General features: G+C 32.2%; 1 protein-coding gene across 3 annotated transcripts in view; it reads right to left on the bottom strand.

The window, feature by feature from the left end:
- Positions 1-22,396, bottom strand: part of LOC128181545 (misshapen-like kinase 1) — a 73,032-nt gene that overhangs the window by 31,637 nt on the left and 18,999 nt on the right. The window contains exons 11-20 of one of the 3 annotated variants that reach the window (XM_052849983.1): positions 19,437-19,491; positions 19,140-19,218; positions 18,106-18,275; positions 16,656-16,734; positions 13,858-13,902; positions 11,276-11,502; positions 10,882-10,959; positions 9,111-9,145; positions 5,425-5,564; positions 1,077-1,138 (exon numbers count right to left, since the gene is read on the bottom strand). In XM_052849983.1, the coding sequence (XP_052705943.1) occupies positions 1,077-1,138; positions 5,425-5,564; positions 9,111-9,145; positions 10,882-10,959; positions 11,276-11,502; positions 13,858-13,902; positions 16,656-16,734; positions 18,106-18,275; positions 19,140-19,218; positions 19,437-19,491 (970 nt within the window). The remainder of the gene's footprint in view (positions 1-1,076; positions 1,139-5,424; positions 5,565-9,110; positions 9,146-10,881; positions 10,960-11,275; positions 11,503-13,857; positions 13,903-16,655; positions 16,735-18,105; positions 18,276-19,139; positions 19,219-19,436; positions 19,492-22,396) is intronic. The other 2 variants (XM_052849985.1, XM_052849984.1) reach the window with 2 other exon arrangements.

Below are 22,396 nucleotides of genomic sequence, written 5' to 3'. Positions count from 1 at the left end.
TATTCTTTAGTATGATATTGTATCATATATGATACATAATGATATTATATATGATACAACATTGTATCATATCATATTTTAATACAACATCATGACACAATATCATGTGATAAAAATATATTGTATAATACAATATTATTTTATACAATATCATATTATATGATCCAATATTGTATTTTACATTACCATATTATACAATTTTTTGTGATACAGAAATTCATCACATTTTTATCTCAATATACTGTGGATATCACTCATGGGATAAGTTTGTGTTATTCCACTGTGTGTTCTTACGCCAGTGACGTCATAATTTAACATTAAGAAGCTTTAGGCAGATTATTGACGTAAAATGAAAAGGTAACAAAATAATTCAGTTGAAAAGTATAGAGTTATAAATGTGCAGCATTTAATGCTGTTTCAGGTTTTTTTTAAATAAATTGATAAAAGTACACCAGAAAATGAAATGTTTGTTTGTTAATCTTCAAGGAACTTTTTTCCATGTGTAAAGTTGCTGACGTCTTATAGTGAATGTGTTGTGCGGCTGTAAAAACTGGTAGAGGGACAAAGAAATGAACAGATTGGTATACAGAGGGACAGATAATGGATAGAAGGATGAAGAAATAGACAGATATAAGGACAAAGAAATGGATGGATTGGTGTATAGAGGGACAGAGATGGACAGCTTGGTGTATAGAGAGACAAAGAGATGACCAGATCGCTGCATAGACGACAAAGAGATGCATAGGTTGGTGCATATAAGTACAGATAAGTGAATAGAGGAACAGAGATAGACAAATTGGTGTACAGAGGGACAAAGTGATGGACAGGGACAAATGAGTGAATAGAGGAACAAAGAAATGAACAAATTAAGAGGGACATATAGTTTGGTGCATTGGGGTAGAGGTTAATTGATGGACAAAAAGACACACAATATAGTATATAAAGGAAGAGATGAATAAAGATATTGACAGAATGATGTATAAAATCTTGGGGGGAAGGAAAGATAGACAGTTGGATAGTAATAAATACACAGGTTGTGGATAAAATGACAGAAGGGTGGAAAAGTGACATCTTACCTGTGTGAATCACCATGGAAGACAAGGTTTCTAATGTGTCATGGTTAAAGCCTCCAGTCGGTCTGTGAAAGAAAAATTATCCTTAGAATTAAGGCGTAATGCCGGTAATTATTCTGGTTTCTAATGAGGACAGGAATCACTTTCTCAAATTTATTTACACTGATAAAAACAGGACTGCATAGACTAATCTATAAAAACAATGAAATGTTCATATCTACTCACTTATTTAGGTGATCAACAAGAAGAATCAATCAGACAAACACTATATTTTCTAAGTGATGTTTGTCTGTTTTATTTCTCTCAAAGCATATTTATCATATATGAGGTACAATATACAAATAAAAGGTTAAAATCACAGCATGTGTCTTTGATGTCAGGCTATAAAAATGCTCTTAAATAAATTCAAATTAATTTGAATGTTGAGAGCAAAATTATGATGAAAACATGATCAGTTATCATTCTTGACTAGTGAATTTAATCAAATATTTACATTTATCTAAACTTGGCATGTATATTTTTTGGAATTGATGCTACATATTACAGAAGTATATCTCTATAATGTTACAAAGCTTTATTAAGGCCACAAAGCTCATCGAAAAAATAAGAGGCAAAAAGGTCACATCACTCACAAAAACATCAGTTCATTGAATTTTTTTTTAAATTTCATAAAAAAAGGTGCGAGATGAGATGAAAAATAAATAAATCTGCAGCCCTATATAAAACAGGATGCCTGCATGAAAAAGTCACAAATTTTATAATTGTATCATTTTTAAAGTTGTTTCTAACATATTGGTATGCTTAACTTTGCATACCTCCTGGGGCCCAATAATGGTTCTATCTTTGAATCTAAAAATAAGGGTATTTATATAATCAGCATTGTACATATTTTGGTTTGTTGTTGTTTTTTTTTAAAATTCACCCCTCCCCCCATATTTCTACATAAAACTGTGGAACCCTATTAAGGCCTCAGTGTTGATTCAGCAGATTCAGATTTTCCACATGGTAAGTTTCTATGTTAAATTTTGAAACTGTTCTAGGGATTCAACATTGTTTTTTTGGTTATAATTTAGATTCTACAAAATATTAAAAGGCTTGAATTGTTATATCAGGATATGTAGCAACAGTAGTTTTTGTGGAGTAGATTTTTCAAATATTTTCACCATAGTAGTTTATCTCTTTTGACATAGTTCTGAACCCCTAATACATGTATTGGTTTGGGGATATCCCAGATTATTTAATTGAGATTCTACACTGTAACAGGCTACATAGTAATTATACAAATTACAGCAATGCTGTTCTTGAGAAGATTTTTACATTTTTTTATCCTACACTTTTCTGGAGCCCTAGTTTTGGTCAAGTGGGGTTTAGTTTTCAAAAATTTAGGCTCTCATTACAAAGAGAAGCTTTGTTGTAAACATTCAAAATTTCTGTTAGTGGTTCTCTGAAGGAGACTTTTAATACACAATATTTCCTTAAATTTTGTTATTTTCCACAATTGAAAAGGATTTAGCCCTTTATTCTTACAAATGAGATAATCTATTCCATTGATGCCGTCTGCAAAGTTTTGTTTAAGGTCAGACGCGACCTATCTTCCATTTTTTTCCCCTGTCTCCACAATGTAAAGATTTCCAATAAGTAATTCAGTTATTATATTTTCATGTTTTATGATACTTTTTTTTATTTAGATAGAAAGTGTTCAAATGAAAATATATACTATGACTTTTTTAATAAGTATTCAAATGCATTTTGCATGTTCTATTAAGGATAATTCTAAATATTCTAGCTCCAAAACTAGCCAGGTAATGTACACTGAATTTTTCGGAATTAAAAGGAGTTAATATATCAAGGAAAATTATATAAAATTGAGGAACGTCTTGTGTGTCCTTAATTTGAGTAGTAAAATAGGCGAAAAGTTCACAGAGGCAGGACAGACAGACGAAAATTCTGTCAACTAAAACTCTTTAATGGTTGGGTCACTTTTTAAATAGTTTTTATAATAGTAGTTTTTCAAGACCAACAGATGCAAATTTTCAGAATTTAAAAAAATTTAATAAAGTTTTGTGTGTGGAAATGGATGAAAAAATTTATCTAACCTTCAAAAAGTCTTGAAATACAGCTAATAGAAAAAATACAGCCATATCAATTGATTTTTATTAGGAACAGCATGAACTACTGCTAATTATCAAAAAGAGTGTTCATATTAATCTCTTCAAAATGTGGACATTGTGTAGAAAATTGACAATGAAATCTGAACAATAATCAATAAATCACTTCATGACAAAGTAATTCCTAATGCATAGTAATTATTTTGCAAACACTTGGTTAATACCTCAAACATGCTATCATGAATAATATAGAAAATATCGTCATTCTTTGTTTCAAATTAATAAAAACTACATGCAAAACTATAGTTCTATATGAAAATTTTAGACAGACAAAAAGAGCTACAATTCCACAATAACATGCACATAGTTTGGCTTGAATTCTTATAGCATATACCAAAATATTGTGAAGACAATACACAAGGCACCTCTATTCTATCCTCAGAAACTCTTGTAAACACCCTTACTAACAAGGTAAAGAAAGTATGTTGAATTCCATGCTTATTGACAATTACAGTTTTACATGAAAGTAATTTCAATCACTTCACTTTACAGAGTTGGTTTCGTAGTTATTAAGAATTTTTGAGCCGAGTGACAACATCCGTAGATTATGTTCAGAATTTCTGGAGACAAATCAATCATTATACAAATATAATGATGAATTGGGAAACTAAGGAAATTATTTAAAACAAGTGCAAATTTTTTGGGGTGCAATATATTGCAAGTTTTTGCATGTACTGAACTGAGCTTTTAGGACAATTCTTTACAAAAAATGCCCAAAACATTGATTATTCTTCTATAATTGTTAGTATTAGCAACAAATGAAAAAAAAAATACTTATTTTAGTAATATAAGTAGTACTTTTCTTACATTGTACATACATTTAGGTATCAAAACAATTTATATACAGACATCAATACATCTTTTACAAAGATTTTATTCTCATAAAACACTCAGGATATTAAAGGGGGGGTAAGTCTGTCAATTGGTTTGCCAGAGAAGCAGTAGCAGGAAGATCAACCAAGACAAGCAAAGGTGAATTTATCCTGTATTAGAATAATATCTTTAAAGGATTGGGCATTTACCAACCCAATAGATGGGTTGGTTTTTTTTCGATTGAAACCCACAAACTAATAATTTTAATCCTTTTTCTTCTATTTTAAAATTTCTTTTGAAATTCTAACATTTCATTTTTTTAAAAAATATTTACTGTATTAAATGAATCAAAAAGAGGAAAAATATTATATTTTATAATTCAATATTCTACTTCTAAACATTATTTCAGGACAGTTTCTTTCCCCACAGTTGTATGTTCTTTCACCTATAAGATTATTGTCTTCACTTCTCTTCCCACTCCTTACACTAAAAGAGAAGACCCTTAGACACATTCAGGAGCTATTCTTGGACTTCTGGTATGTGAAAGATATAACTCTAAATGCAAGCTTTGGGGAAAACAGTGGTATGTGTGAATATATGCAGAATTCTTTTTTTTTTTTAATAATAATGTAAATGTATACATATATATTTGTATATAAATAGTGAATTTTTAATAAGCAAACTTTATTCTTACAAGAGGCACCTACTTAGCATTTCTCTTTCTGCAAAAAACAGAAATTTTTAAATTCTGAACATATGTACAAGGAAACACATTTCCCCTTCAGAGATATACAGTAAAACTTGGTTAAAGCGAAGTCCAAGGGACCAATAGATTTACTTTGTTATATCCATAATTCATTATATCTGTATAATGAATTCGTAATAACAACTATAGCGAATTCACACTATACATGTTTCATTTCATCAGACTATAATTTTTGCTAATTGATGCTTAAAATAAAAGTTTATATCTTTAATACCTTTAATAATTGAAAAAAATTATATGAAAATTAATTCATTCAAATTAATATGTTCAATGGTAGTGCGAACTTTTTAATTTGTAAAGAAATTCGTTATAAAAGTGTAAAATTTTATTATTATTAACCTCTACGGGACTCAAACTCAGTTCGCTATATTCGTAAATTCGTTATATATCCGAATTCATTATAACCGTAAAATTTTGCAAAGATTTGATAAGAATTTACCGTGGACTGAAAAAAACCTTCGCTATATCTGTGATCGTACTAATTGAGTTTTACTGTAGAAAGAAGGAGTAAGTCTGTTTAGTTTTATCTTTTTTTCTTGATCATGAATTAATTACACTACAAAAAATAAATTGTTAAAAGCAAGAGAAGTAGGTCGCTACGTACAGAGGTCTGGCTGGCTCTGAGGCCAGAAGAGTTCCATCTCGAGTCACTTCCTCTTCCTCCTCCTCACCCTCCTCCTCATCTGAGGAGCCTTTCTCCTCCGGAAACATATCAATCAGCTGTTTGGCATATTTATCCAGATCCTAAATTACAAAACATACATTTGTTCCATCAACTTTTGGCTTGCATTGTGTGTAATGATGAAAAGAGTGGGGCTAAGCACCATTTACAGTGGGGCTTCAGATATCCAAACAAATACTCTGGATGTTTTAGTTTCAAGATGATTCAAAAAGATCATGTGAACAGAAAATGCTTTCCTAAACCAATCATAACTGTAAATTAAAAAAGTTATGAACATTTCCTGCATTTTTTCATGGTTGAAAAAATGTATCAAATGCACTGTAAATGTGATAGCAATGTGATAGCTGGCAAGTTCAAATGGCCTTAAAATGTTAAATACATGAAATAAAAGATTATTTCCATAAAAAAATTTGCTTTATCATATGGAAATCAGTGAAGTATTTTTGTGATGTTTCATTGGGGAGCAGTCGTTGCTATTATTTCTCTGAGAGTTACCTCCTACAGCATAAAAAATACATTTGCAACATCGATACCAATATTTTAGTTCAATTTGATAGTTAACATATTAATTAATCTTTAAATTTAAACAATAATTACATGAAAATCATCAAGGGTGGAGAAACCTGAAGTCAATTATGGCAATCAAAATTGCTTAATGAAATTCCCGTGTATAACACACACTTTAATATACTGGGGGTGCATATTGTACATAGTACCAAAATTTTACCTCACTTTTTCATGCCGTGATTCTGGATACCATGGGAGTAGCGACTGCCGAAATCGTGTGTTATGCAAGTTGTATTAGTGTAAACTAGACTTCTTTTGTCAGAAATACCTTATTCTTAGTTTTAGTTCCATGTATTGAAAGATTTATCCTCTCTGACCACTACTCCTTCCATCAAACAAGTTATTGCCAGCATATTCGCCATTACGTAGGCAGCCACCTGTTGACTTGGCCGGTGGTCAATGTTTAACATTTTCCGGTGTCAGAAGCATGCACCTGTCTTGTATCAGACTTCACAGGATTAGCAATTATTTTTAATTTCTTTAACTTGATTACTTTGTGTCCAGTTATGAAAAGTTAAACGTTATTGTAATTGCACTGCTAAAAATCAATCAATCATTTGTACGACTTGATAATGACGATATATGACATACATACGTTTCTTCACAATGTAACAACAATCAAAGAGTTTGACAATAATTCTTCAATTAAATAATTTTTCTTGCTGTTGTTTTGGCTTAGATCTGCAAACATTATTGCTTTTAAGCACTCAGCTCGGTTGCCGTTCATCTCTATATACTTGATGATCTTTAACTTCTGTGCTGTCGTATAAGAAACTCTTTCTTTATAAAGTGTCAAATAATATTAGATACTGCCCATGTAAATCATACCATCTTTTTTATGTAATACTATAAGAACGAAAATACAATAGTTTTTTTCTTAACTCCGTCCATTTAACATTCATTTTCACATTGTACGCTTTTCATCAATTATAATGATAATGAAATAATTAATTGCACTTGGATTTCATCTAATATCGCTTGGGCCAAGTTCTGATCACAAAATTACAGAACTTATGCTTGGATTAAAAAATCATCATGAAACATCGGTAGTTTTGGGGAAAATGGCGGCCGTTGATTTCGACATTTTTGGGGTCCATATTATACATAGGACCTGCCATTTTATTTGCCATTTTTTTGGCCAACTTTGAGGGTGTGTATTAAAACAATACTTTACGGTACTTGCATTGCTTGCATTACAAAATTGTTATCAGACATTGATTCTGTAATTAAAATTTTCTCTATCATTTTAACAATTAATAATTCTAAAACTATAAGCAAAATTTCATTTCTCAATTTCTTGTTTGCTTTACTGTAATGATAAAGCATGTAGGCTACAGTTAATTATTACCAAAGCTATACACGCTATGTGAATGACGGTGAAAACTTTTCTGACAACTTAAATTTTGTGTATGGCACACACCTGTCTATATTACACATGACAAAAACTGGATGTAAAATACTGATGAAACTATTGTTCCTATGTATAACACGCAACCAAAAAACAAAGAAATTACCTAACACGATTTTTTAAAAGTTAATGGGTGAATGTATTGACAATGTATTAAAAGTGCTTAAAAGTAATAAAGTTTGCAGTTCTAAACCGAAACTTCAAGAAAAGCAATGACTTAATTAATACCTATTCAAATTCTTTGATTATTGTTAAAAACATTGTGAAGAAAACGTCTGAATGTCATATATCATGATTATCAAGTCTTACAAATGATCGGTCAATTTTCAACAGTGTCTATTAGTATGTAAAACAGTTGTAGTATGGGGTACAAAGTTAATGAGTTTTAAATCAAATTGCTCATCTTCCTGCACTTAAAAAAACCGTGAAGTCTAACCTGAGACAGTTGCCTGCTTCACTTGATATTTTTACCCAAACATTGACCAAGCAACGAGTCAACATTAGGCTGGTTATGTAATGGCAAATACACTGGCCAGAACTTGTTTGATGAAAGAAACAGTGGTCCAAGTGGATAAATATTCTAGTACATAAAAATAAAATTAATATGGCAATTTTGAATAAATATGTCTAGTGTACACTGATACAACTTGCATAACATTCGATATCGGAAGACATATACTTCCGCTGTATCCAAAAACAGCTCTAAACCCCCACTTTGATCAAATTTTAGCAGAAAAAAAGTGTGTACTATACAAGAGACTTTATGGTATTTATAAAAGTTACCCATATCCTATGAACTACAATGCTGAATTTGATTGTGTTAAAAAGAGAAAAAAAATTAAATTACTTATTTTCCTGCCAAATAAAATAATGTCTCAATCTTTTTGAATATCAATCTATATCATATGACAATGCCAACTTTTTGTCTTATACATAAAAATGGGAGGAGGATATAACACCTTCATATCAAACACAAAAGTACTAGAGCATCTGTTTTTCAAAGATTTCCAAATTTTCTCCGACAAATTTCTTAGTTTAAAATTGAGTGCCTTTTGTTGTTTTAATTTTTTTTAGAATAAGATTTTTCTTTATTTATTGAAATGTAAAAATTCAACCAGAGATCATGACTTGAACAAACTTGAATTTACACACAAGTTGTGTTTCCACACAAGTTTCAGCTTTTTTGGCCAGATGGTTTTTAAGAAGATTTTTAAAAGATATCAACACATTTTGAATAATTTGAAATTATCTCTCCTTTACAGAGGCCATTCATGATCAAACTTGAACCCCCTTCACCCAAAAATGCTTTTTGTCAAGTTTGGTTGAAATTAGCCTAGTGGTTTAGGAGGATAAGATGAAAATGCAAAAAGTTTACAATGACAATGATGACAATGACAGACAACGAACAGATTTTGATCAGAAAAGCTCATTTGAGTCTATGGCTTAGGCGAGCTAAAAATACTGTCATAATAGAAGGAATTGAATATTTTCATAATATTCTTGAATTTTTGTCCTTCAGAAAGAACTGACAAATTCCCTTTATTTCAGGATAAGATTTAATTCAAATATCTGAAACTCATGTCAATGCCTGCAAGATTTTTTTGATAATTGCGTATGTTCATCCCAGACTTACCTCTGGTTTCTGGGCTTTGCTGGAGGGTCTTTGATCTATCAAATAAAAACAAAATTATAATCAAAATCTTAATTTTTTATAATGACTGTCACTTCAATATACTGCAGTGTACATGTGTAATTAATAAAATATTAGTAAAATGATCCTCTGATATATGGCTCTCTTCTAAGAATTACAGTATATTATGAAAGCATTTGTATATTTGAAGCCTTTCACCTAAATGTAGCAAAGCATTGCACTATTTTAAATCCTTCATCAAAACAAATCAAAGTTGTTTTTTTTTTCAGAATAGATGGAAGCATGCAATACATATACATAATGATTCTACAATATATCATTAAATAAAAATTAATTGTCAAAAAAATGACTTAGTTTCCATGCAGACATCTGCAGGATCACAATACCCCCTCAGGTAACAGGCAATCTTTGTGCCAAGTATGAGCCTCCCACATTTCTCTTTTTCATAAGTTGATAAAAGTTTCTGACATGACTCTAAAAAGTACCAGCAATGCCTGTCAAATTTTAATAATTTTGAGATCTAAAAAAATACTTAGATGTGTCATAAAGCCATAAACGCCTCCACAGGTGACAACAATTTCAAATGCCAAAATTAGTATAACATTTATTTAATTGCAGAATAAGTTAATTACTCATTTTCTTTTAAGAGGCATAACTCTGTCAAATATCATCGGACTGAAACCAAGTTCAATCTTGACCTGTATTTTCTAGTAAATTAACCTTATATGAAATATAAACTTTACATATGCATCACTTAAAAAGTTAAAGAGCAGAAACTAGGAATTTCCCATTTTTCCCTAAATTCAAAAGGCATAACTGTGTCAAAAATCATTGGACCGAAACTAAATTCAAACTATACCTGTATTTTCTTGTAAATAACCTACATCTGAAATATCAGCTTATTATATACACCCCTTCAAAAGTTAGAGAGTGAAAACTGAGAATTTTTCATTTTTCAAGTTCAAGAGGCACAACTCTGTCAAAAATCATTGGACAGGAACCAAATTTAAACGTGTGCAACGGTTGTTGAGATAATGATCGGAAAGTGAATTTCCCATTTTTTTTTCAAAGTTCAAGAGGCATAAGTCTGTCAACAATCATCGGACCAAAACCAACTTTGAACTCAGCTTTTATATTTATAAGATACATCCTTATATCAAATTTGAGTTGATGCATGCAAAGGTTGTTGATATAATGGTTGGAAAGTGAATGATGACAGAATGACAGAAGGACAAAATGACGGAACAGGGTAACACTATATGACCCAGCCATTTCATGACAGGGGCATAAAAATAAATCTGGAAAATTTCAAAATATCACAATTACGATTCATTATATTTTTGCGAACATATTTCATTTCTGGTGTTGTTATATTGATTAATTAACAATCAGTATGATTTACATTTTTTATACTTCCTAATACATGTAATGTATTGAGTCTCTATGGATGGTAACCACTAGTCAAAGTTTTAGTTTTAGTAACTGTATAATTTGGCAATTGAATAGCTGTTAGAAAAAGGCTTCTCATTTTTGAAGCAGACATCAGACAGTTTATCTCTATATGGCTTTCCAGAGTACCTATATATAACTGTTACATCTGATCAGACTCTTACAGACACAAGGCACCTCAAAGCTGAAAGAAGCCTGGAATATAGCTTTATGTTCTCTTCCAATTGAATCTATAAATAAATCCCTGTTTTAGTGAGAACTCTGGATAGCTCTGAATAATAAGCAGATATTTGTACATTATGACCTGCATGTTCATCGTCTGATCCCGAGTCACTATAGTCTTCAGACTTAAGGTCCTTGGATATTTCCTCTGGTATGTCCTCTGGTACATACACAATGCATTAAAACCATGCTGTTTTACAATCAGTTACAAAAATAAAGAAATCAAATTGTGTATTTATATGTACATGTATTATTATAACCTAAAAATTTGCAGTTTCTTTTTGAAATCCACATCTAGATTCTCATTGTCACATTAGTATATGATAATAATTTAACCATTCATACAGTGGTACTGAAACCTCCAAGAAATAATGCATGTATAAAATAATAAACATTTTATTTCCTCTAACATATCATTAACAATCTCCTTACTAATATGATGGTTTACCAAAACTAACTTGATGTGTTATACTGACCTATTGCTTGGGGGGGTCGGCTAATCTGCTGTTGCTGCCGCGAGGGACCTGGATGAGGGGGTTGGTACGGCCCGGGCCAGCCCTGTTTGGAGCTTGCCTGCCTTTGACCCTGACGACCTTGCTGCTGGATGGGGACAGGGCGTGAGTTCTGTGGATGACCTTCCCTCTGCTGAATTAACTGAAAGTTTCGCTTCAGAGTCGACTCTCCTGGGATCTGGAGGATGGAACTGCAACAAGACACAAGATGATTATTATATAATCTAAGTGAACAGGATCTCTGTTACTCAGTTTAAATCTTTTAAAAAAGATTGATCAATTCAAATCCAAAAATTTTATACATTATGATCAGTGTAGAAAAATGAATGACATTTCAAAAATAAATTATGAAATGCCCAGTGAATATTCAAAATCACATTCTTCATTATTCATTAATTTTCTTGGGAAAAATTGATTTCAAAAATTTAATATTCAAAGTATGTAATATGATTAGTGTAGAACTTTCAATTAGAAAAAAATATATGAAATGTCTTATGTACATTATAATATATATATTCAATATAAATATTTAAATTTCTACTGAACAAATTTAAATAAGGCATAATATGCACCATCATCTTGCAGACCTCTTTACTATTTGGATTTTCAACAATAATCATTTCATCATATACTTTACATTTGGTTATTCTAAAAATTATTAAGAAAATATTTTACATTCAAAGTAAAAATAAACAATCTCTTGCAAATGAATAGTTTCAGTAAAAAAAATGTGAAAATAGTAAACAAAATTATGTTATATGCCTTGATTTTTTTTCCATTAAATAAAAGCAATATTGTGTAAAAGCAATAGATTTTTTCAATCCTGAAAAAACAAGAGGCCCATGGGCCACATCGCTCACCTGAGCAACAATAGGTTTGATAAAATCAGCTTAACGGAGTCCTATGGAAACAATACCTAAATCAAGCATCAAACGATTATAAAATTGGAATCCCAATGTGGCCCCTCCCTACTCCACAAGATTTTGATTTGAAAGAATCTAAATCTACATTATCTGAGGTTGCTTTCAGTAAAGTTACAGCTTTTCTTAGCAAGTAGTTTTTGGAAAAGATATTTTTTAAAAATTTCTATCTAAATTCCTATATATATTCCTATGTATATTTTAGCTTAGCCCCCCCCCCCCCCCCATGTTGTAACCCCATTCTACCCTGGGGATACTTCCAAACAAGTTTCAGTTTTCCTGGCTGATTAGTTTTTGAGAAGATGATTTTAAACATTTACACTTTATATTCCTATGTAAAAGTCCAACCCTCGATCGTGGCCCCACCTTACACACAGGGTTCATGATTTTCAAAAATTTGTATCTATATTATATAAGGATGCTTCCAAACAAGTTTCAGCTTTCCTGGCTGATTAGTTTCTGAGAAGAAGATTTCAAAGATTAACTCAATGTAAAACTTTGACCCCCCATTGTGGCCACACATCACCTCCAGGGACCATGATTTGAACAAACATGAGTTTACAATATCTGAGGATGCTTCCACACAAGTTTCAGCTTTTCTGGCCAAATGGTTTTTGAGAGGAAAATTTTAAAAAATTTACTCTATATATTCTATGTAAAACTTTGACCCCCCAGAGTGGCCCACCTTACCCCCAGGGACCATGATTTTAACCAACTTGAATCTACACTATCTAATGATGCTTCCACATAAGTTTCAGATTTCTTGGCCAAATGGTTTTTGAGAAGAAGATTTTTGAAAAATGTCAGCAAATTTTCAATAAATCCTAATAATCTCCCTTTGAAAAAGAGTGTGGCCCTTTATTTTTGCAAACTTGAATCCCCTTTACCCAATGATGCTTTGTGCAAAGTTTGGTTGAAATTGGCCAAGTGGTTCTGGAGAAGAAGTCGGAATGTAAAAAGTTTACAGACAGACAGACGGACTAACAGACGGACGGACAGATGGACAGACGGACGCCGGACAAAAAGTGATCAGAAAAGCTCACTTCAGCTTTCAGCTCAGGTGAGCTAAAAAATCTTCTGAGAGAAAACATTAGTGATAGAAAAATGAGACAAGATGTCCAAAACTGAATTCTTTTTTACAATAATAGTCAATTGCAATTGATGATACCGAAACAGAAAAGTCAAAGATAGTCTAATGACTAGTTATAAGTATGTCCTGGATCCAAAGAAATTTTACTGATACTTACATACACAGTAAAGCAAGTCATGTAAGATGTCATGCATTAAACTATTTTAGAGAGTCATTTTTATTAACTTTCATGAATTCATTCAGTAAGAGAATATGGTCCAATGGATCATTTAACTGGAAACTTACACATTATAGACACATGCAAACTGTGTGCACCAAGGCAGATTCTTAGGTCAATGGACATCTCTTTGGTAATGCCAACCCCCATGCACCCACCCATCTGACCTACAATATATCCCATCTGACCTACAAACTTATCATCACCCCTTTACTCTTTATCTTATGTCCATTGACCGGTCAACATCTTCACTGCTTTACACAGTTGTACAGTAAGAGAATAATCAAGATAATCAATATAAATGGATTTGATGGGTTACATTGGCCTGTTTGGATCCTGTCGACTTTCCCTCCGACGGGCAGTGCTGAGAAACGGAAAACCAATTAACTATCCAATTTACACGTTTAAATGTTATAAAATTATGTACAGATACTGTAATTTCATTAATACTGTAATTTCAATAATATTTATGGGCAATACAGAAATGTACATCAGTACTAAATGTCAATAGAAGTTGCACTTAAATAAACATTTAATTTCTTTAATAAACATAACGATTTAACGAAAATTGGTTTTCAACGAATTTTGATGAAACCACAGTATAGGATATAATAAAATCCGTACACAGTTTTTAAAATTTTTACCAAATTCTTCAACTCAATTTTTTTTTTTAAAAAGCTGGACCTTACATGTTATGCATGAATTATATTTTGTGGAAAGTATTTTTTTTATTAAGCTCAACATTTTCTTCAATTCACACCATCTTTATCTTAAGGTAGCTCGCGGGTTTACCTGCTTGTGAGAAAACCTACCTTGAAAATTTGTCCACGTGATTCATAGGTTTTATAGTTTTATTTCTAAAATTTATTTAAGATTCGTCTGCGCGGAAATAATGTTATCGTGTTTCAAATACAGTGTCATTAATAAAATCAAGCAACGCCATTTCAATGAAATATATAGTAAAATGCACATTTTAACCGAGAAACGCATTTCAAAACTATGCTCCAAACTTTTAAACGATTCAGACGAAATTAATCATACTCAACACAAAAACAGAGGAGATAATTATGAATCAATTCATAAAAAAATATCAGTATGTGTTCTCGGCCAATTTTTGGCAAAAAAACTTTAAAGATTTAAAAGATTTCTCAAAACCTTATATTTTCATTACGACGTTCGCCTGACGTCATCATTTCCTTACTTCTTAGAACACTAAAATTGAAATGCATTTATTGACAAGACTAGCTGTTTAACACATTTTAGAACATGTTAATGCTTATTAGACATTATTGTGAATGTTATTAAATCCAATTAATGTAAGGCTGTAAAGATACAGAAAATTGCTATTTTTGTTTTTATGAAACTCTGAGTCAATTAATGCAAAAATAAAATGCCAGGCAACTACTGACATTATCAGTAAGTAATCGAATAAAACAGATTATCTCAAGCCAAAAGAAATTTACGAATTTAATCGGTAGTACAGATAACGGAAGTTATAATTGTAAAAAAAAAAAAGCGAAGTTAATGCATACATTCTATTTTAAAACATGACTTTAAATGGAAGAGTTCTAACGCACACTCATTCTTAATCTTTATAGAACAAAATGTGACAATGTATGTGACATCTTTAAATTTTCAGCACTTGATATTATAAAGAAAGTGAGCGCACAAGATTGTAAGTTTGCAGGAATCCTCGACACGAATCAATTGGGATTTAAATGTCTATAACCTCGAAAGGCTATGTACAGGTTTCAACAAAAATATATTAAGTTGAGAGTCGAAGTACATGGCTATTCCGGTTATTAAAAAACTCACAAAGCTTTCAAAAAATGGCAATGAGAGGTTAACCGATAACTAGTTAGAAATGTTAATGCAAACATATTTTAATGAAGTTAAATTGTGTATATCCTAAAAAACTAGTAATAAGAAAAGAATTTTAATAGTGTTCATACAGCAGATCTAGAAATCAATAACAAAAAATTAAAATATACCGGTATATTATAATTCAACATCATGTTATAATAACAAACATTTAAAACAAAAAAGTTAATTTTTTTTTAAAAGACCACCAGTTGGATTTGAACCCAAAACACTGAATGTATATATTCAATAATCCAGGACGAAGCCACTGAGCCATGCGAGACTTGTCAATATATGCTCTATAAAGTACTGTTTGAAACAACACTGTCATATCTTTATCCTTCAAAAAATAATTTGAAAAAGTACATAATTAGTCATCTCTGGGTCATCTCTCCATCTTTTTTTTAAAAGCGACATTTTTAATGTTGGAAAATGTTATCTTTACACGTTTCAAATTTGTGGAGAGAAGACCCAGAGACAACAAAATCATTTAAAAACAGTTGTTAATAAGTAGGATTTTGCATGAATTGCATCGTGTTGCTATATTTAGACCTATATTATAATAAAACCTTTTGCATTTCAAATATTTTTCCACTCTTTCCACATCCAACAGAAACCAAATAACGGTTATATTTCGAAAAATATTCAAAATTAATTGATGAAATGTTCACTCTCCTTGTGCGCCCAGATTCCTGCCGAATCTACATCTTATGCGCCCACATTCTTTTTGTATAAACAGTCATAAACCGCATATAAGCTTTTTAAAATATTTTCTTTTATACTTCTAAATATCTCATTTGCTATTTTAAAATAAAATTATGAGTTTACTATGACGGTCAATTCTTTACGTAGATTCCTATTGTGACGTCAGCAAACCCGCGAGCTACGTTAAGTACAGTCAAACTATATTATCTCAAACTAGATGGGACTGTTTAAAAACATATCTGAGCATTCGAGATATTGAGGGTAAAATACTTTAAAAATTAAGTGGATGGACTTAAAAATCACTTTGACGTATCCATTGTATTTGAGATATTAGTGTTCGAGATATTGAAGTTCAGCTGTAATACAATTCACTCAAATTCTTCAAATCAAATCTTTGCTAACTTGAAAAAAAATGTCCACTAAATAAACCTACACAATAAACTTGATACCTTGACAGTAATCTGTTGATGTAGTGTAGCTTGCAATTATTCCCAACACCTCTTAGATCTCCATCTTAATTTAATAGGGTTTTGGATCTACCCTTTGTCTTACCTAGGTTCACCGGCCATGTTTGTTTCTTCTTCATCCTCAACATCACTGGGAACCCACTCTGTCATGGTGTCCTCATCATCTAAAATCAACCACAAAATTCAACAGTCACTATATAATCAACCATAATAGTATTAAACAAGGGCACCACAAAGCAGAGCATTCCCTTGCAAAATGAAATATTGTGGAGGGAAATGCATTATTTAGGATACACATGTAATTGAAGAGACTAAATATTTATCTTTTTTAAAACCTCTTTAAATTAAAATATTCCGTTATTCCTAATCCCCATGCACGCTCTTGGGTGTATCCATTGGGGGGAGGGGGTTACATTGGTAGTACGATTCCTCCCATTACTTGTGAAAACAAATATTTTTAACTTTAGTAATTTAGTTATATTATCTTTATTCTGTGACATACATTACGAATTCAGACAAAAGGTGTAGGTAAATTTAAGTTTCACAATGGATATGAAAGGTAGCTTAAGATCTAGCTATTTGTAGTGTGAATTTTGAAAAAATTAGAGTTAACGTCGCAATTTCAACCCCGATTTTTAAAAAAAGAGTAACGTCTCTACAGCAATAATCATGAAATGAATTCCCAAGTGATAATGTTGACGATACTTGTTGAATCATAAATCTGTTCTTCTCTTAGTAATTTGAGAAATTTAGCCCAATATTGTCTTAGACGATTGTTTTGAATAAATCAGGATGAACTTAATTTCCTTTTCGCTTTAATTTTTCACTTTGGACATCCTTTTACCTCCCAATTTCTTACCTTTCAGGGCCTAAATCCATCAAAATATCAAGTTGTTGATTTTAAATGTTTACTTTTGCAAACTGGAATTGTCTATTGTCAAGTCGCACAAAAAAATTATATTTTAAGTGTTGTAATTAACGATATTTTAATAGACATTTAACAGAATAACTTGAAATTGATTGGGGTTGTACTTCAACCATGCTTATAAAGTGTATGAAGTTTGATAAATATGCATGCGAGGGTTTTCTTTGAATCTTGCTTAATAGGCTGAAATGGACACTCATACATACACACACACACACGCACAGCAATGATGCTTAATCCCCTTCGCACCAAGTTGTGTGAGGGGATAATAAAACTATGTAATGAACATTAGAAATCTGTAGTGCACACTGTACAAGCTTTGAAAAGATGCTGAATCTGCAGTATTTATTTTGACGAAAGTTCTAACCATACTACTTACTAAACGAAAAATTATTTATAACATAAATTGCCACACAGATCAGACCAAGCAGCTTTAATGCTTTAGTCAGGCCAAGCTAATTGTCCTTCAAAAGTCCTGCTCAAACTTCAATTTACTTTGTTTTTGAAGAGGCATCATATATTGATGGTGCCTAAATGACATCTTGATTGTAATGTACTTGAAGCACCTGAACATAGCCTAAATTGTTTCCTCACTGATGGCTACACTCACCTGGTCGTTTTTTGCGGTGCCTGTCTATGTGGTCCTTGAGCTGAATTCGGACTTGTCTCTCTGTAGGTTGGTCCTTTATAAATGGATGCTTAAGTAAGGTCTCGGTATTTGGCCGGTGCATATAATCTTTAAGCAGACATGTCTCCACAAAATTAGAAAACCGTGATGACCTGAAAAACAATAAATATGAAGGTATATCAAATGTGTACTTATTAATAATTGAATAATTTTAAAATTGCCTAAAGATTTGTCAAATTCTTAAATTGAAAAACAACACATCTTTTTTTTAAATTCTAAAAGAAAACATAACAAGGGCACCCCCTCACGACATGAGTTATTGTGTGGGGGATGCATTATTCAGGAATATATAGTTATGCAAATGTAAATGAGGAGACAACATTCTACTAACCCTCCATTACTACAAAAACTACTTTTTCTTTACCTGTACTAGATCTAAATCCAAAAAATATCAAGTTGTTGATTTGATCTGCTTACTTTCACTTTGGTTTCACAGATGTGAAGCAGAAGTAGTTATTGTCAAGTGTAAAATTTCTGTTGAAAATGTTATTTTAATGATATATTAAAAAGTATTCAACAAACTGACTTGAAAATTATCTGGTTTTGTCCTTTTACCATGCCAAATAAGTGTACGAATTATGATAAATATCCATGCAAGGGTTTTCTTTTAAACTTGCTTCTAAGCTGAAGACACACAAACACACACATACACTCACACGCACAGCACTGATGCTATATCCCCTTCGCAATAAGTTGTGCGAGGCCTCAGGGGATAATAAATTTCTTCTTTTAGCATAAATCATTGTGTTGAGTAATGAAATTCAGAATTTAAAATCCTCATCAGTAAAGAAAAAAATATTTGAGAGATTTTTTTTGTTACAATATTTTATTTTCAAAAATATTTCAAGTAAAGCAGACATCTTGCTTCTATATGTGCATGATAAATAAAGTTCTTAAAGACACAACAAAATGATTTCAATCTTCCTCTCAAAATCATGCAAGCTGTGACAACTCACCATCTGTTTGATTTTAATCTTGGTGGAGCATTTCTAGGTATCAAAAAGAGAGCCCTCATGGGGTGCATGTCACAAAGTGCTGCAAAACAGACAACAAAACTTCAATGATTAAATGTGAAACTTTTTTTTACCTCACATAGTAAATCATGTTAACATTTTTTTTTTTTTTTTACAAAACTATTTGACCTGTTCTACAAAATGTATGACAATTAATGCAGTTAATATATCCTGAAGCAGTCTGGTTATCAAGTTTGCCTTTTTCTGAGCCAGGCCATGGCGTATGTTGAGAATACTTACGTGGTTTTCCTTCAGCCATCTCTATCGCTGTAATACCTAAAGACCATAGATCACTCTGAAATTGTCAAAATAGAACCTTTTTTAACAATATTGTGGGCAAAATAACCAACATCTTTCAACTTCCAGCAAGATTAATGGGAAACCCCAAACATTTACATGTTTTTACATTTTTGATTTTGCTAATTTTATCTATTTCATCACTTAATTTTTAATTCATTTGTTTTTCAGTGGTGTAACAATTTGGACAAACAAAGCCGAAATTACAAACAACTTTTCCCACTGTCAATAAGCTCCCAACTTTATTTTTCACAGCTAATACCATCTCATGTCCTTTCTTATAGCAAAACACCATCCTACCACCCACCCCCAAAAAGAACATCTTCCTTCAATGTCAAAGAAAAGTTATATTTTTGAAAAAGAGAGCAACCAATTGCAGAATTGCTATTCATTCTGACCATTTAACCAGTTACCGTACATGAATCAACAATACACAAATTTGTGCATATTCTTCTCAATATTTACTGTCATTAGTTCGAAGAAAGCATGCAATATTCTGTAGATATATGTCATAATATTACCGGTATAAGAAAATTATGTATCATAATAATTTTCAAATGAAAAAGTTCAACAGCTAATATTTTTCGCAAAATAATAAAAAATCAAAATTCAAGTAATTTGCACATCTACAATATAGGTACAACTGATCTGCAAAACAAAAACTTCCCATCTTGAAAACTGTAGGAGGAGTTATCCATACAAAAGGGGTTACTTTTTGCCAAGATCACTGCACACCCTTTGATCAAAGGCACTCTGTTGGTGAAGTATGCACCAGATTAGAGCAAGAGGAGAAAAACCTGACAAGGATTTTTCACAAAATTCTGCTAAGGCCATAACCTTTCCACTGGAAACTTTGTTCAAAATCACTGCACACCCTTTACCCAAAGGCACCCTGTGGGTGAAGTATGAGCCAGATTGGGCCAAAGAGATATATACAAAATATGCTCCAGACAAGTAATTTTGTACAGACAGAAGGATGGACTGACAAATGGACAGAGGGTAGGACAGATTGTTTACTACAGGGCAAAAGCTGAGTGGGGCGCAAAATTGAAACAGTACTTAATACTGACTTTAATATCATCAGTGTTTAAATAAAAGCTGAACAGATTGGGCAATGGCATATTTTTTAACTGATACTGTTATATTAATTAACGACTTCTTTATATAAACAAGATTTAATTATAATTGGGACGAGTATAAAATCTCCCAAAGGAACAAGCCCAGTATTGGGGGTAGGGATGACCCACGTGGGTCAAACTTTACAAACAAAAAGATTTAATACATGATTATTTCAATTTCTGAAATTTGATGCTGTTCCCAAGGGGTCATTTACTGTATATTAGGTGAACTGACATGACCCAAGAAACAAGAATATATATGATTTATGGGTTGGGATCTCAATTGTTTTCAGGATATTTGGGCACTTCCTGTCAAATGGGGGTCAGAACCACCCCCAGGGCCCTTAACCTACATACCATTTGATGCCATTAACACAAGGAACAAGAATATCTATGGTTTTGGGGTGGGGATCTCAACTGTGTCAAGATATTTGAGAATTTCCTGTTCACCCCCAGGGCCCTTAACCTACATACCATTTGATGCCCTTTAACACAAGGAACAAGAATATCTATGGTTTTGGGGTGGGGATTTCAACTGTTTTCAAGATATTTGAGAATTTCCTGTTCAAGGGGGGGGGGGGGGGGGGAGAGGTCAGGACCACCCCCATGGACCATTACTTAGATACCATTTGATGCTATTTAACACAAATAACAAGAATATATATATGGTTTTGGGGTGGGGATCTCAACTGTTTCCAAGATATTTGGGAATTTCCTGTTCAAAGAGGGGGGGGGGGGGGGGTCAGGACCATCCCCAGGGCCCATAACCTACATACCACTTAATGCCCCTAGACACAAGAAACAAGAATATCTATGGTTTTGGGATGGGGATCTCAATTGTTTTCATGATATTTGGGCATTTCCTGTTTAAGGGGGGTCAGGACCATCCCCAGGGCCCATAACCTACATACCATTTGATGCCCCTTAACACAAGAAACAAGAATATCTATGGCTTTGGGGTGGGGATCTCAACTGTTTTTAAGATATTTAGGCACTTCCTGTTCAAAAAGGGGGGGGGGGGGGGAGGTCAGGACCACCCCCAGGGCCCATGACCTATACATACCATTTGATGCCTCTAACACAAGGAACAAGAATATATAGATATACCTGAAGACCCCATTTCAATATCTTTAACAGTTTTCAAGATATAACCTTTTAACAATATACCCTTAAATTTTTCCTATAAAATTCAATTTTAGACCCCAACCCCCTGCACTCATGCACACAGTCGCAATAAATCTTCTACATTTGTAGGAAACTCGCGAAACTACGTAGTATGTACGATGCTACAAATATCTTACGATCTACCTCGAATATTCTACAAGTTCATGCAATTGTTTTTCGAGTCTTCCCCGAGTGTCCTCCAAGTGAATGGGAATGTAGTTCGATTTGATGCGAATACAATACGAAAACAGGCGATTAGGGGCGATTGCAATATGAGGACCTTGCGAGTGAACTATGAGTTAGTAAAAAAATATGAGACTAGTTAGTGTTTTGCAATAGTATTCTCTTTTTTATTACTTAGTACATCGGTCAGTAATTATGTAAGTTTATTACAGAACCTTTTCATTCGAAATTTTACATATACTTGTAATTTCTTCAATCTAAAATACGAATTTTTTCTTTATTGATAATCTTATTCAGGGAATAAATCAAACATTACTGCTGCCACTTTCATGATTATTCATGAATTAAAACAATATCACGATTATCTTGTTCGTTAATAAATACACTTATAATCATCCGTCAGCAAATTATGAAAACAATTTTACTCACAATTGCAAA

This window comes from Crassostrea angulata, chromosome 4, assembly GCF_025612915.1.
Source record: "Crassostrea angulata isolate pt1a10 chromosome 4, ASM2561291v2, whole genome shotgun sequence".
Lineage (NCBI taxonomy): Eukaryota > Metazoa > Mollusca > Bivalvia > Ostreida > Ostreidae > Magallana > Magallana angulata.
This window is presented reverse-complemented; position numbering and strand designations above follow the sequence as displayed.